The sequence below is a fragment of the Rhinatrema bivittatum genome, chromosome 1 (genome assembly GCF_901001135.1).
Source record: "Rhinatrema bivittatum chromosome 1, aRhiBiv1.1, whole genome shotgun sequence".
NCBI classification, from domain to species: Eukaryota; Metazoa; Chordata; class Amphibia; order Gymnophiona; family Rhinatrematidae; genus Rhinatrema; species Rhinatrema bivittatum.
Window position 1 is genome coordinate 765,782,438 of NC_042615.1, and position 17,030 is coordinate 765,799,467.

The 17,030-nt window shown below is 43.8% G+C and overlaps 1 protein-coding gene across 3 annotated transcripts in view; it reads left to right on the top strand.

Moving 5' to 3' along the window:
- Positions 1 to 17,030, top strand: part of ATP8B1 (ATPase phospholipid transporting 8B1) — a 275,982-nt gene that overhangs the window by 120,820 nt on the left and 138,132 nt on the right. For all 3 annotated transcript variants that reach the window (XM_029579627.1, XM_029579621.1, XM_029579613.1), the window contains 3 exons: positions 2,128 to 2,241; positions 3,792 to 3,890; positions 6,097 to 6,158. In XM_029579627.1, the coding sequence (XP_029435487.1) occupies positions 2,128 to 2,241; positions 3,792 to 3,890; positions 6,097 to 6,158 (275 nt within the window). The remainder of the gene's footprint in view (positions 1 to 2,127; positions 2,242 to 3,791; positions 3,891 to 6,096; positions 6,159 to 17,030) is intronic.

Genomic DNA, 17,030 nt, shown 5'->3' on the forward strand with positions numbered 1-17,030 from the left:
TTTAGTCTGTAAGTGGGACTAACCCATTGGTGTTCAGAGATCCAGTTTTTAAAATCTGAGCCCAGCTTCAAAAGGATGATGTTGTTTTAATCTAATCTTGGAACTAAATTAAACTTGTAGTTTTAATTCTCATCTATTTTAACATCTGTGTTGTAAAGAAGGCATGTTAGGGCATGGCACGGTTTAAAAAAAACAAACATTGCTTTTAAAGCATCTCATTTAACCTCAATGGTGGAGCCTATTAAAGAACTATAAAATTTAATCCAACCAAGTCATGGATGTTAAGATTTTTCTATTTATATTAAAATTTGTCTAGTGTGCTATCTGAACTCTTTCTACAGAACAGCCTTTGTCATATTGAGGCCCTCCCCTCCCCTCCCCCAGTATAACCTTTTTGCAAAATATAATTTTCAGTCATTCTAATTAACCAATCTTACCCATTGAAAGGAACACCACATATGCAAATGTTTTTTAAAAAAAACAGAAAAAAAAAGTTTTCTCTGGATCCTCTCCTCCATTATTCTTATCTCTTTGAGCAGTAGTGGGGCAGGTAGCTTCCCTCACCGGGTTTTATTCTCCTGCAAGGCGTGGAGAGTTGGTGACGGAGGCAGATGGCCCTGCTCAGCTCCAGCCCTCCTCTGCTTGATCAGAAAGCCGCTGCTTGTTTCTGCCTATTCTCTGCTTCAAGTGTTTGGCTGGGGAACTGGAGGAAGAAGAGGCTGACTGTTTCATGTCCCTCCCCTCGTAATGTATCAGAATCCTTTCTGGGGGTTTACACCCTCCAGAACCACTGGCCTAAAGTGATAATGCTATATGACTACATTCAATAGGATATCCAACCAGTCAAGTCTTCCACAGATTTTTTTTTTTTAAATTGCAGAACGGCTTTCGAGAGAGATCTGTAATCCACTAAATATTTGCTTTTTAATCTACTTCTTTCTTTCTACTGTTTGCAGTGTTTGACATGAAAATGAGCTACTGAAAGCCTTAAAAAGCTGCACTGCCCCTTAATGCAACAATTCTGTATTTCAAATGCAGTACAGTAGCTTTTTTTTTTTTTTTTTTGTAATCGAAAAGCTCAAACAAATTCAAAATATGTTCCTCCAATATATGGTAGGGATGTGCAGGTAAAAATATTGGTTTTTGGGAGTTTTTTTTTTTCTTCCCATGAATTCTGGTTTGTGGATTGCTTTAATTTGTTAGAGAAAAAAATTCAAGCACCCCCAAAATAATCAAAAAACGGGTACTCCTGCCTGCCCGGAAAAATGCCGGGGCCAGGATCCCCCCAGTTGCCCAGTCCAGAAAAGATCCAACAGCGAGGCCTAGACCCAGGTTGAAGACTTGGCCTTCCATAGGCTGAGGTTGCGGTGACCTACTGTGCCCTCAGCCGAACCCAGGTCACGATGCGAGGCCTAGGCTGGAGCCCGGACTCGGGCCCGACATCGGGGCCTGACCTGGAGGCCGGGTCCTGATACCCGGGCCTCTGCCTCAGGACAGGCCCAGGCCTCGTGCTACACCTTCACCATCCTCTTCTTTCTTTTGACACCATCTGCTAGGGTTGTACCGGAGTTAACTCTGGTGCATTCATACCACTGGACGGCGCCATTTTGATGTACGGCATTGCCATATAATTGTCTTACATCAAAATGATGCTGACCAGATGGGCCTGGGTTCAGGCCCAGACTTTGAGACCATAGGCCCAGCCTTGCCATCGGATACCTCCAACAGATCAGGTAAGAGACTGCAGTCGCGCTTGGACCTAGGCCACGGCCTCTGTTTTGGGCCTCAGTGTATTCCCTAGGCGAGGCCCTGGCTTCAGGCCTAGACAAGCGCAATATATAAATTTCAAATTAATGCAACAAATAAGGTTAATTTCATTCCGGGGGACTGCCCGATTCATTTCGGGGGGGGGGAGGGGGGCTCCAAATGAAACAAATTGCCTTTAATTTTCATGTTTTAAAATTTGTTTGAAATTAATGCACATCCCTAATATATGCTGCTGTTGGCTGACTGTAAGCATGAATAGTAAATAATACATTTATATACAGAGAGAGAAATACTGTAGATATAGTTATGTGCATGTGTATTGCTTTTTGAATGACACACCTGTGCCATTTTGTTTGACAGGGAAATGCAATAAAAACTTACAAGTACAATCCAATCACCTTCTTGCCACTCAATTTGTGGGAACAGTTTAAAAGAGCAGCCAATGCCTATTTCCTGATGCTACTTATTCTACAGGTAAGATATAATAAAATATTAGTATTCTAGGATGGCAAAGACTTCATGATCCTTTAACTAAGGAAGGAAGAAACAAGAAAATTTTTGGAAAGGATATTTTGATGTTTTCAGAATTTTACTTTACTTTATGCAAAAGTACAAGCTGGCAGAGAAGGGGATCTTTTGAAACAAAATTGTCTACTCCTGTATGTCATCTTAGTATTGGAACTAATGGACTTGTGTATGTTTTTACTACAACTGACAAAGCCCCCAAATACATGATCCATCTTCCAAAATACCCCAGGCACGTGATTGATGAGCCCCCCCTCCCATACATCCCAGACTCCCATCATATGCATACCTCAGACCCTGCAAACCACATCAAGGTGGGACACACAGGTGACTGCATGTTTCAGCCCCCATGAGGTTGCATCCCCCTCCTGAGCAGCAGGTAGTGGTAAAGCTTCCCTCTTCTGTACCACATCTAGGTTTTTGCCATTGTAGACACCAGCTGCAGAATCCTCCCACACATGATCCATCCTTTAGAGAGCCCTCCCTATGATGCATATCTTCCAAAGCAATCCCTTCATTCATGTGATCTGCCCTGTTCCTCATGCATATCCCCCAGTCTAAACCCCCCATACACGTGAGCCCTAGTCCTAACCCTCCCCCTCCACATATAAATACACAGTCCCTCTCCCATGATGACCATCTCCTCAGTGTGCCAATCCCACAGGCTTGTGGTTAAAAACCTGGGCTTACCAGGCTGAGAAAGCCCTCTTCCTCCAGTCCAGCTCCATCCTGTTGGCATTCTTGTATGTTGACTGCAGCTGAGAAATGTGAAATGTGCTCAACTGATGACACGACCTGACTGATCTCCCAGAGCCCCTCTCTCTGTAGGGCCTGCAAGCCAGAAGCAGAAGGAAGCCTTCTCTGCATTGAGGCAACTAGGCCTACATCTTGCAACCGAGCCTACAGTAACAGTAGCTATGCTGTACGCCCCACCTGCTTTAAAGCTGTAGTCACCCCCCTTCTCCCCCCCACCCCCCACAAATACTGGCTTTTAGCTGCCCATTTTTAAACTTCTGCCAGCAGCCGGCCTAGCCAAAGGAAATCGGGCCAGCTGGCAACCCTATTTCTTAGTCAAGTCTGCTCTTCTCAGTAGGCAGGCAGTACACAAAATGGAAGAGGGAGATGGGGGACCAACACAAATTATAAGCTTTAATGTGTGAAGGGTTTTATAATGAAACTCCCAATTTTAGTGAAACTGCTAAAACTTTAGAATGATTAGTATAACACAAACTCAAGAAGGAATAGGCTGCACAGTTTGAACCCTGTGCTCCCCACTCGGTGCAGTGAGGGTAAGGGTCATATCTTACTGTCCACCATGTACATATTAATTAATGGATCCAGAGCATTTTTTGTCCTCATAATTTAAATCCAAAATTTATTTTCAAATAATTGTAGAATAAGATATCATGCTTGTTTTCTTGGTCAAATCATTTTGTAAAATTAATTCATTAGAGTACAAAAAAATAAAAACATTTTCTGATTTTATTTTTTAAATTTAGACTATTCCTGCAATATCTTCTGTGTCCTGGACTACAACACTTCTACCTTTATTGCTGGTGCTTGTGATAACTGCTGTCAAAGACCTTGTGGACGATGTTGTAAGCAGTCTTGCTCTTCACTCAGTTTGAACACTGTAAACTTTTTTTCTGCTATTAAGTGTATAACACGGTGGTTGTGAAATGTTTTAGGATCACAGACCCCTTTGAGATTCTCATAAGTTATGGATCCCTTCCCTTGAAAGATTATACCCACAGACAATTATTTTCCGAGACCCCATGAAGCCCAGCCAAGAACCCCAGATATAGGTAATGACCCTGGAGGCTAATGGAATTCTGGTGCACTGTGCAGGTGAAAAGTTCTGGTCCCTTCTAGAAGATGCCAAAGAGTCCAATTCCTCTTTCAACCTTCGGTCAGCAGACAGGCCCAGTCTGTTTAGCACAATAATCAGGAGATGAAAAGGGAGGGAAAAACCATAGGTAAGAAGAAACCAAGCTCTGCTTGGGTCATTTTTCAACACAGAAGGTGCTGGGAAAGGAAAAAAGGTAGTTGAGGCAGACTTTTAAAGACCAGCACTTTTTTTTTTTTAAATTGTGGTGATTATCTATGGTAATGCAAGGAAAGAGCCCAGATAGAAAATCCCAGGAATTATCTGATGTACCATGAAGAGTGCAAATACTGTAGGAATTCTCACTAGTGAGGTGATCAGATTTGCTGCTGATAGAAAATTATTTTAAAAAATTATTAAATCACAAGAGGATTGTGAGAAACTGAAAGAGGACCTTGCAAGACTGAGCATCCAAATGGAAAATGACATTTAATGTAGATAAGGGCAAAGTGAATCACGTAGGAACGAGCAACCCACATTATAGCTACATGATGCAAGGTTCCAGATTGGGATTCATCACCCAGGAAAATAATCTAGGCATCATCGTGTACAGTAGTGGCCAAGAAAGCAAATAGAATGCTAGGAATTATTAGGAAAAGGAGTGGAGAAATAAAACAGAATGTCATAATGCCTCTGTATTGCTCCATGGTGTGACAGCACCTTGAATATTGTGTACAATTCTGGTCGCTGCATCTCAAAGATATAATGGAGTTAGAAATGGTACAGAGAAGGGTGCCCGAAATGATAGAAGATGGACTGATTTTCCTATGAGAAAAGGCTAAAGAGGCTGGGGCTCTTTATTTTGGAGAAGAGATGGCTAAGGGGAGATTTACTAGAGATCTATAAAATGAGTGAAGTGGAATGTGTAAACGTGAATCAGTTGACTTTTTCCAAAAAATACAGAGACTAGGGGATGCCATGAAGTTACTAGGTAATACATTTAAAACAAATAGAAAAAAAAAAAATATATATATATATATATATATTTTTTTTTTACTCAATGCATAATTAAGCTCTCGAATTCATTGACAGAGGATGTGGTGAAAGATGTTAGTGTAGCTAGATTTAAAAAAGGTTTGGACAAGATCCTAGAAGAAAAATCTTTAAACCATTATTAAGACTTCATATCTGGATTATAAAAATGAGAATTTCTGCACTTGTGGCCTCCAAAGCCTGCATCCTTAAAGGATGATATCCATACCTCCTCCCTTACAGCTCCAAAGGGATGGCAGGAATAGTAGGAATCTCCAGTAATTACTGTCTTTACTTGGCTGTCCCCAATAGCTCAGTAAAACCCACGGCTCAATACCAGCTATGCCTTCCTCCCCATGACCTGTACCACCTTCTACAGCAGCCAAATCTCCTCATGGTTGTGTTGCAGCCTCTCTTCTTGTCTTCAGCTGAAGTAATGCCAATGATGGCAATGCATAATGCAGCCGATTGGTGGTGGCCTTGAATTGGCAGGCCCCACCCAATCTGCTGTGACATGCTGCCATTTGCTTGCCTGACTTCGAGAATGAGCCGATGGCAGTGGCACGACATGCTCCTGCCACCATAGGCAGTGATTGAGCTCCTTCTGCCAAGGGCTAGATCAAACTCCTTTTGCCTTCTCTGTCAGGAACTGGATAAAATTCAGTTAGAAGCCACATCTGGCATGCAGGCTGTAGTTTGAGAACCCCTGTTGTAAACCATAGGGAAATTCAGGCATTACCTGAATATAATCCGCTTTGAAGTGGCTGACTAGTCACGAAAGGCAGAATATAAAAAAAATAAATCATAAATAACATGGCTGGAAAGCATACTAAATACTATTTTCTTTGCAGAGCTAATGAATAAAAACATTGTGACACATTACAAAGAAAAGTAGATCACATCTACCAATGGAGTTTAATACATGCACATTTTATTCTCTTTCCAAGGCTCGTCACAGAATGGATAAGGAAATCAACAACAGGTCCTGTGAAGTTATTGCAGACGGAAGGTATAGAATGGTTTTCTCCTCCTGTGAATATGGTGATGTTAGGATACTACTTTTACCAGTGTAGGAGATGGGCATGCTTTTGTTTCAAGTGTAATTGGCAGGAAAGGGAAAGGCAAATTAGTGATCTTGTGAGTTATTGTTGCAAAATGTTTTGCTGTCCTTTTAGTTCTGGGGAGTTGTCTCTGCATTGTAGCCTCCCAAATGGGTTTGTTTTCCATGAGAGGTGTTGGGTAGAGATGTGAATCGTGTGATCGATCGTCTTAACGATCGATTTCGGCTGGGAGGGGGAGGGAATCGGATCGTCGCAGTTTGGGTTTTTTAAATATCGTGTAAATCGTGTAAATCGAAAACCGGCACACTAAAACATCCCTAAAACCCACCCCGACCCATTAAAATAAATCCCCCACCCTCCCTAACCCCCCCAAAATGCCTTAAATTACCTGGGGTCCAGAGGAAGGGTCCCGGTGTGATCTTTTACTCTCGGACTTCCGTGCGTTGTAGAAATGGCGCCGGCGCTACCTTTGACCTGTCATATGACAGGTCAAAGGTAGCGCCGGCGCCATTTTGTTTTTTTGTCCCCCGACGTCAGGAGCGTAGGAGATCGCTCCCGGACCCCCGCTGGACCCCCAGGGACTTTTGGCCAGCTTGGGGGGGCCTCCTGACCCCCACAAGACTTGCCAAAAGTCCAGCGGGGGTCCGGAACGACCTCCTGCAGTCGAATCGTTTTTCCGTACGGAAAAACAATTCGCGGTAGCAGATCGCTCCCGGACCCCCGCTGGACTTTTGGCAAGTCTTGTGGGGGTCAGGAGGCCCCCCCAAGCTGGCCAAAAGTCCCTGGGGGTCCAGCGGGGGTCCGGGCGCGATCTCCTACGCTCCTGACGTCGGGGGACAAAAAAAAAAAGTAGCGCCGGCGCCATTTCTACAACGCACGGAGGTCCGAGAGTAAAAGATCACACCGGGACCCTTCTTCTGGACCCCAGGTAATTTAAGGCATTTTGGGGGGTTCGGGAGGGTGGGGGATTTATTTTAAAGGGTCGGGGTGGGTTTTAGGGTGGTTTGAGTGTGCCGGTTTTCCCGCCCTCCCCCTTCCCATCCCCCTTCCCCCGATTTATGATTTTTTGACGATAAATCGGGGGAATTGTTATTGTATCGCGGCTCTAACGATTTTTGATGATTTAAAATATATCTGACGATATTTTAAATCGTCAAAAAACGATTCACATCCCTAGTGTTGGGGTCATTTGTGCACAGTAGTTCAGGTGCACCATAAATGTGGAACAAATCTGTGCTCTGCACCACCCAAGCGGATTATGTTATGTCCTGATAGCCCCACAAGCTCAAAAAACCACCAGTGTTTGAAAACCTCTTTGAATTTACCATGTATGGAAAGAGTTGCACCAGACACCACTTTTCATCGTGGCTTTATTTTTGGGTTATTCATTTTTTTATTTTTTTTTTAAAGTTGTTTGACTTGCTGTGTCGACATAGAGGTGACCCCAAGTTGATAACTTTCCTCAGAAGCTGTGCACTGTTCCCATCTTGCAAGATTTACGTTCTTTATGAAAAGTAAAGAAGAGAAGCTATAGCAGCTAATTCATGATTACACTCCTTTTCCCTGTGCAAACTGCAGCCAGGAAAGAAGGGAGCATCTAAAACTGTAGCTCTTCTCTTTTTGAGTTTTTCCTCTGCTTTAACACTCACTATAATCTTTTCTTTAGTGTGAATCTTTAACTGCAGCCAGCTTTCCTTCTAGCAGGGGCTGGGCTTGTTTTGAAAAGCGATGCTGGGTGGTTGTATGTTTTTGTGTGTGTTTTTTTTTTTTTCTTCTGATGAGCCCTTAGGGAGAGGAAGTCTAAATTTGCAGAGATGGCGAGAGACAGCTACAGACTAAGAAAGCAAATGTCAAAGTTTTTCAAACATTTGTTTTGATGGGATTTTGGAGAGTTATAGGTTATTTTCTTTTTTTTTTTTATACTGAAAATAGCTTTATTATGTCTACTTTATGTATGGCAGTATTTTACTTAGGTTTACTTGTCTTGTATTATTTAGCAAACATGTTATTTCTGCCATTTTTAGCCTGGAGGGGTATTATGTACACTAACTTTTGCTTCTCCTCCCGCCTCTGCCTCATCCAGCCCATCTTACTGATATTTACAATCCAAACAAGGTCGCTCAATCCTCTCCCCTCTCTAGCCTTCCTCTACCAACTCTTCCTCTCCTTTTGCTTCTCATGCTGGTTTGCTCGTTACTATCAAAATGAGGCCAAGATAGCATTGGTTCATGCCTTTATCCTCAAAATGTGAGGTGGCACTGAGCTGGTACCATTTTGATGGAAATGGACACGCCAGCAGAAGTAAAGCATCTCTCATCTCCAGCTGTCAGGGGGGGCTTCCAGGTATTTATTTTATTTATACAATTTTCATATACCGATGCACAGAAACAAGTTCTATCTCTATGGTTTACAATATGATTTAAAACAACAAGTGCTTCATAGTATATAAAATTCATAACTACTAAATAGATACTAAAATTAATATTAAAAAAACAGATAAAAACAGAATAAAAGAAGAACATGAAAAAAGAAAAAATGCCTGGCTTATATTTCAGTGATTGTTTCAAATGCCTGTTTAAAAAGCCATGTTTTTAGGTCTGGAGTCTGAGCAGGCTGCTTGTGCTGTGGAGCAGGGTCTAGGTAGTCTGTGTTACCTAGAGTTGATGATCCTGCTAGCCTTTTCAGTGCATTATCCTTTTTGCTAACACCTCTTTCCTGCCCCCCTGGTGGTGGTAACCTTTTCACAACCACATAGGTATGAAAAAGACGGCACAATTTTCTGCATATGAGCATGGAAGAATCATTATCCTCTCTGGTATAAATAATTAGTATGTACTTCATTTGTTTTTGAGCCTCATGGCAGCAGCCACTTTCATGGTGCACCACAGGCTTGTACAATCACCTTACACCTATGTTTTTTTTTGTATAGTGTGACGGCAATTTTCCTCGCTCTTAAGTCAGAGTATATTGGGTTTGGATGTATTTTATTTTGTAATCCTGCCTTAGGCCTACAGGGAGGGATGGCTTTTGTATGTTTAAATAAGTTTAATTAATAAATATCTCTCATTTACTGCTAGTGCTCTTGTTCTTAATACTTGCATTGTACCAGAGCGCTTCCTCTTGGAGCTTGTGGGGAGTTAGATATACTCTATGGGGTAGATTTTAAGAGGCGCGCGAACAGCCTACTTTTGCTTGCGCATCAGACTCAAGCAAAAGTACGCTGGATTTTAGTAGATACGCGCGGAGCCGCGCGTATCCACTAAGGGGTAGATTTTAAAAGAAGCGCGATCAGCCTACTTTTGCTTGCGCATCAGACTCAAGCAAAAGTACGCTGGATTTTAGTAGATACGCGCGGAGCCGCGCGTATCCACTAAAATCCTGGATCGGCGCGCGCAAGGCTATCGATTTTGTATAGCCTGCGCGCGCCGAGCCGCGCTGCCTCCCCCCGTTCCCTCCAAGGCCGCTCCGAAATCGGAGCGGCCTCGGAGGGAACTTTCCTTTGCCCTCCCCTCATCTTACCCTCCCTTCCCCTACCTAACCCACCCCCCCGGCCCTGTCTACACCCCCCCCTTACCTTTGTCGGGGGATTCCCCGCGCGCCAGCGGGCCTGCTGCGCGCCGGGCCGCGACCTGGGGGCCGGTACGGAGGGCGCGGCCACGCCCCCGGGCCGTAGCCACGCCCCGTACCCGCCCCCAAAACGCTGCCGACACGCCCCCCGCAACGCCGCGCGCTCCGGCCCCGCCCCCCGACACGCCCCCCTCCGAGAACCCCGGGACGTACGCGAGTCCCGGGGCTCTGCGCGCGCCGGGAGGCCTATGTAAAATAGGCTTCCCGGCGCGCAGGGCCCTGCTCGCGTAAATCCGCCTGGTTTTGGGCGGATTTACGCGAGCAGGGCTCTGAAAATCCGCCCCTAGAATCCTGGATCGGCGCGCGCAAGGCTATCGATTTTGTATAGCCTGCGCGCGCCGAGCCGCGCTGCCTCCCCCCGTTCCCTCCAAGGCCGCTCCGAAATCGGAGCGGCCTTGGAGGGAACTTTCCTTTGCCCTCCCCTCACTTTCCCCTCCCTTCCCCTACCTAACCCACCCGCCCGGCCCTGTCTACACCCCCCCCTTACCTTTGTCGGGGGATTTACGCCTCCCGGAGGGAGACGTAAATCCCCGCGCGCCAGCGGGCCTGCTGCGCGCCGGGCCGCGTCCTGGGGGCGGGTACGGAGGGCGCGGCCACGCCCCGTACCCGCCCCCAAAACGCTGCCGACACGCCCCCGGAACGCCGCGACGACCGGGCCCGCCCCCCGACACGCCCCCGACACGCCCCCCCTCCGAGAACCCCGGGACTTACGCGAGTCCCGGGGCTCTGCGCGCGCCGGGAGGCCTATGTAAAATAGGCTTCCCGGCGCGCAGGGCCCTGCTCGCCTAAATCCGCCTGGTTTTGGGCGGATTTAGGCGAGCAGGGCTCTGAAAATCTACCCCTATGTAGATTCATAACATATTGAGGTGTGCCTGGAAATTTTTTTTTTAATTTAGGCTGATGGCATTCAAGACAATTGGAACTATTTCTTCGTTTTTACCTCATTTCCTGGTTTGATTGCATCTCTTAGTACATGATGATCGTCTCTCTCTTCATTCAGCATAGTTGCCTGGTACAAATGCTTCTATTAGTAATGCCATTCTTTTGTATTGTTTTTTTCCCTTTATGACTGTGGGGAAACCGGTTATTGACTCTGGCACTAGATGGATATTTGGATCCTGGACAAACCTGAGGGCGGTGGTGCATGTAAAGTTTTTGTATAAAGGGAGTGTTTGTACAAATATTTTTGCCTTTGATCCTTCCATACTGAAAAACAAGAGACTTTCTTGTCAGAGCCGGTCCATGTTGTGTTTTCTCATTATTACCGGTGCCATCTGTACTTCTCCTGCTGTGGTGCCAATGCATTGACATATCTGTGCCCAGAGGGCGCAGGTCATCTCAACTTCTTTTTAGCCTCTGGATGACCAATAAGAGTCAAGAACCAGAATAGCAACTGTGGAAAAGCAGATACATGGGAAAAGTTGGAAAAATTATTCCACGCACCTTGAATAAAGCTATTTGGAGGGTGCAGTGGGGGAGGCATTTCCATTAATGCTTCCTTAACATCTTCTGGTAATGCAAAAGGCCTGCTTAGAAACACACAAAGGTCTTTTATTTACTTCCTTATGTCCTTGCATCTAAATATATTTCCTCCTATCTGAAGCTGATGTAGATCCAAGCTGCAACACTGGTCTTGCAGCTCCCATTACTTCCTATGAGAATAACTGATATTATTTTTATGCTTTTTGTGGTGAATAGGAATGTTAAATGGAGCAAATGCTTTTTTTTGTTTTTTGTTTTTGATGCTATAACCCTGACTCAGGTGACCCTCAAGAAGTCTCTGGGTTCGCACTCAGCACTGGTGCTAAAGTTTCTATCAATACGGTTTAATCTTTTAGCCCCAAATAATGTACTCTCCAAAGCCCTGGGGTTAAGTATATTTTCTTCTTCTGAGTGTCAGTTAGGAAGCTGGGCACTAGTGGTGTTCAGTATAAAACTTTTCTAAAGCAGGGATTCAACATCAAAGAATGTGGTACTTAGTACGAGTGTCTAAGATTATTTAGATTAGATTAATCACCTTGCTCAAGGCGATGAATAGACTATAAAAACAAACAACCAGTCAATAACATAACAGTGAGCAAAATGTAATTAGCAAGAAAACATTCCAAGCATAATACAAAACAGAATCTAATCTACCTATTTACCTGATGTTAATCTTTTTTTGGTTTTCTGGAACATTCTAACTCAAGTTAAGCACAGGGCAACTTTTCTTGTCATTTTTGCATGTGAATTTGATAAACCGTGGACCTTGAAATTGGTTTGGTTTTTTTTTCCCCTAAGGATCTGGGACAGAAGATCTCTTATTTTCCCAGATGTTGTCAGGGAGACTCAAACTTTTAGAAATATTTTTCTTTTCTAAAAAAAATAAAAATAAAAAAAATTGAGTTTTAGCATTAGGTGCTACCTTTTCGCTGAAATTCCCATGCAAGTGCTTAAATATGTAGGTGCCAATTATGTCATCTTTGACCCCCATGCAATTGGGGTCAATGTTAGTGCTGTCAAGTCTGATAATGTTGTCTTACTTAATGTATTTTCTTTTTACATAGATCTTTTGTATTAGCTGCACTGTTGTACTTTTTTCCCTTTAATTGATTTTTTTTTTTTTTTGCTATATTGTTTTGCAGCTGTAATCTACTTAAATCAAGAAATATCTTGAATGCATTTTTTTTGTAATTTAATAAGGATAAAGTTAAATTTGAGTTGAGGAGTAGCCTAGTGGTTAGAGCAGTGAGCTACAATCCAGGGAAACCAGGGTTGAAATCCCACTGCTGCTCCTTGATACCTTGGGCAAGTCACTCTGTTGCCTCAGGTACAAAAACTTAGATTGTAAGCCCTCTGACGATAGGGAAATACCTAAGTACCTAAATGTTGTCTATTTTGAAATGTAATATAAATCAAATAAATAAAACAAATTATCAGAAGTAAAAAGAAATGTCAATCACATTGGACACTGCAAAAATAACCACCTAAGATCTCACCAGTCTCCCTTCTCTTGTGCTATCATCCATCTCAAAAATATCCTCAGTGAGGGTAGTATAACCATCGTGTAGCTCCAGCATACGCTGGTCAAGTTGGGAAAATATCCCCAAGTTCAAAACTATTAGAACAAATATTAAAATTTAAAAAACTCTTAAAGTGTAATCCAACTGCAGAAATCTTCATTAGGTCTCTTGATGTCTCTAGTACAGGTGTCCAAAAAACTTCTCACCCTTGCTGCTGCTGCTTGTGCTCAGGCAAAAAAAAATTCTCCGAATTCAGTCCTTCAGGATCCCAAGGTGAATGCCCTTCCATTCAGGTTAAACCAGTATGTATCTAAAAATCTTCTTCCAAAGATCCAAAAGCCCCAATTGCAGATCCTAACCTCCCAGGGATGAGGAAAAAATAAATCCTGCTTAAGACTCCTTCCTTCAATCTCAATTGCTTGAGACTCAGGGATGATCTCTAGCTTCTGCAGTCCACTAACCCTCTCTCATCAGCCCCTACCCCACTAAAAACTAAGCATGCTCATGGGAATTTTTATATCCCACACAAGCATCTCCCAAAAAGATGGGTTTATGGCAAGAGAAGAATAAAAATAATAAAAAAAAAAAAGTCAAAACCCCCCCACCCATTGCTGGAAAAATTAATTAGGATCATATGTTGCCTGGCATAGCCCATCACAAATGTACTTAAATTTTTGCCTGCCTGCATACGTGCAACCACTTCTAGGAAGCCCTCAGAAGGACAAAATCTTGGAGAAAATAGTATGCTTCAAAGGCTTTAAACTAACATTATTCTTAAACATCCTCTGAACCCTATACTCTTCACTCCATGAAGTTAGCAAGTAGCTCATTTAATACAAATTGAAGAAAATTTATTTTTCACTCAATGCATAGTTAAACTCTGGAATTCATTGCCAGGGAATGTGGTTTTAGCAGTTAGTGTTACTGGGTTTAAAAAAAGGTTTAGATATTTTCCTAAAGGTTAAATCCATAAATTGCTATTACGGTAATCTAATAAGCAATAGTAACTTGTGATCTATCTAATGTTTGGGTACTTGCCAGGTGCATGTGACTTTGATTGGCCACTGTTGGAAACAGGATACTAGGCTTGGTCTGACCCAGTATGGCATTTCTTATGTTCTTATAAAACAATAGAGTAAAAGTAATCATATTGACTAAACAGCAGAATATTTATAGCAAGCATAAAGAAACTTGTCTTAACACTTATCCTTAAATGCTTGGTCAAAATAGAAAGTTTTAGATTCTTTGTTACTTATTTTATTTACATTTATATGCCTCTAATGCTAGGCTCGAAGCAGCTCCTAAATGTTAAATAATTTTGCCCCCCAAGACAGAGCGCTCTTAGAAGTGCATTTTACAGCGGTGTTTCCCATCTGGTGTGTCTTCAGACCTGATCCAGATGTGCTATGGAAAGGTCACCCCCCTGCCCGATGCTCAGATCCAGACCTTGCATCAGCAAGACTCTCACCAGCAATGGTATCTAAACATGCAAGGCATGACTAGTTGGACCCCGCTTTGTACAGCGCGTGCACACACTGAACGCAGCACCTCCTCATCTTCCCCTTACTGAACCTCCTCCTTTTGAATTCTTCCAGCCTCCATCTTATCCCCAGGCTTAATGAGATGGGAGTGTGCACTGAGCACTGGATGTGACTCGTTCTAAGTGTTGGAAGTAACACAATGGAGAACAGACTGACTTCCTCCCCCCTTTTTCTGCACTTGTATCTAGAGTCAGTTGGTCTATTGTTATGAGCTGATGTGTCTCTAAACACCCCCCTCCCCCCCCCCCCCAAACACACACACCCCTTTTTGTTTTAAAATTTTGGAAAGACTAGTGGGGCTTTCAGTGCTTCCCTAGCTTTTCTTCTGGCCATATGAGTCCTCTCTACCCCTGCATTGCTGCCCCTTGGAGGTTGGTGTGCCATACAACAGGTTTGCTTTTTTTTAACGTAGAAGCATCTTGGGCTTGAAAAGCATGGGAGACTCTGCTCTAGAGAGAGGGAGCCACAGGGAAAAAGGCAGGATTTTTAGTCTGGATCACCCTATAATCCTTAGAGGAAGGAATACACAAATGAAAACTGGGAACATGAGTGTAAAGTTCATGTTGGAGTATACTTCTGAAGTTTGTAGGGAATCTCCATAATAAATCTCACATGGGGAAATCTTTGGTCCGTTAATCTCTCCCTCAGGTTCCCTTCCTTCTCTTTAGGTGGAATGTGAAACTGTCCTGGGTAACTGCAAAAATGGGGTCCTTCAGTTTGGTTTCCTTGCACTCTCCAGTTTTCTCTTCTCCGTTTGTGTATCCTGTGGGCACCTCCCGAGTTGTTTGCTGTTTGTGAGTAGCAGAATGGTACTCAGTTCCTCCTCTCTCCTGCTGGGTATTCTCTCCTGCAAACAAATAGCTAGATTGGCAGTAGAATCCCTTGGATTAAGGGTCACCAGGATAACTAAGAACAACTTCTCTTCACACCTTTTCCTGGGGTCAAGAGTGCCCAAAAACTTCCTCCTATGTAAAATCACACAGAGTACACAGCTCTATAAATTAGAGAATGCATGTACCCCGGATGTGAGTTGGAAACAAATCTCTTTAATTTCTAAGACTCCTCAGCCAAGGTGTTGAGCCTGTACTTGACAAATATAAGGGAAGTGAAAGAAACAGATCCTACTCTTTCAAAACCCAAACTAAACGTCCATAAAGCCATTATTTGCAGGAATAAATCATTAAATCGCTGCAGCGGCCTGCAGCAGGGGGGGGGGGGGGGGGTGCTGATCCATTCCTGTACATTAGCTACTAGGGTACACTCCTTAGTAGGAATCCCAGTGGTGCCCTACATTGATATCACATAATACTTCAAAAAGAAACTTAGCAACTAAACGATCTAGGTTTTCTGAGGTCAATGTTCAGCCAATGAGCGGCTTGGCTATTTAGCAAGATAAACATGTCAGGCTAACTAGCAAGGTGTATTCAGTGGCAAGGTCGTGCTGCTGAATATACCCTACTGTTTTACCTAGCTGCATATGTTTATGCGGCTAACTTTGGGACAGGTCAGCGGCACGACCGGAGTTAGCCACGTAAGTTAAGTAGCTAACTCCAAATATCTTAACTTATGTGGCTAACTCCCCTCCTGGAAACACCTCCCGTCCACCCCCCAGAACACCCCTGACTTATGCAGCTACAATTTAGCTGCATACGATTTTGAATATGGCCTTATCAGTTATCTGTCTAAATGGCTTTTGAATATAGACCTCTCTATCCACTTTTTCCCCCATCGATTCCTTTGGAGTTTGCATGTTCATTATTTTTTTGTTTTTGTTAAGCCAGTTATATTTAAATAATACAGTGCTGTGAATGAAATGTGGGCAAGCATTTCTAGGCTGCCTCCTTTAGTGAGAGCTGACCAAATTGTTTCCTCTTCCCAGTGCTAGATATTGACGAGTAAATGGTGATTTTCATTACTGATGGTGGTTGTGTTTGTTATCCCGTTCTCTGAAACATAACCATTCTCCTCCTCCCTCCCCCCCCCCTTTTTTTAAATGTTTCCCTTTAAAACGAGCGGTGATGGCTGGCTTGGTGCTCCCTGGTAGCTGAACACTGCCTGTCAGGAGACCAGAGTTTGATTCCCAGGGCTGGAGGTAATATGGGAGGTAGAATTTGCAGCCCCTTTGGTCAAGGGTGTCCTGGTCATCCATGCAATGGCAGCAACTAGCGTCCAGACTCCGGGTGCACTTGAGTCAGGGTCTGGAGGGGAGCTGTGGTTGGTGGTCTCTGGCAAGGTCTTTCTCACAGGACAAGCAGGATGGTTGTCCTCACAAATGGGTGACCGAGGATGGAGCCCACCACGGAAAACTTCTGTCAAAGTTTAACAGAACTTTGACTGGCCCCTACTGGGCATGCCCAGCAAGGCACTGACCCTGCAGCTAGCAGGGGTCTCCCTTCAGTCTTCTTTTTTCCGCGCAGCAGTTGCCACGCGGTGAAAGGAGCTCTCTTACCACGTTCCTGACAGGAATTTGGAAATTAATTTCCTAAGAAAATTTGCCCCTCAGGGGTCTCCCTTCGACAAATTTTTGTCATCTTTACGGAATCCGGTAAGTTTTTTGCCATTTTCCATCGACTACCGTCGATTTTGGCCCTCGAGGCCTGTTGGCACTTACCGATCCCCAGGCTAAATTTTGGCTTACAGCCATGGCAAC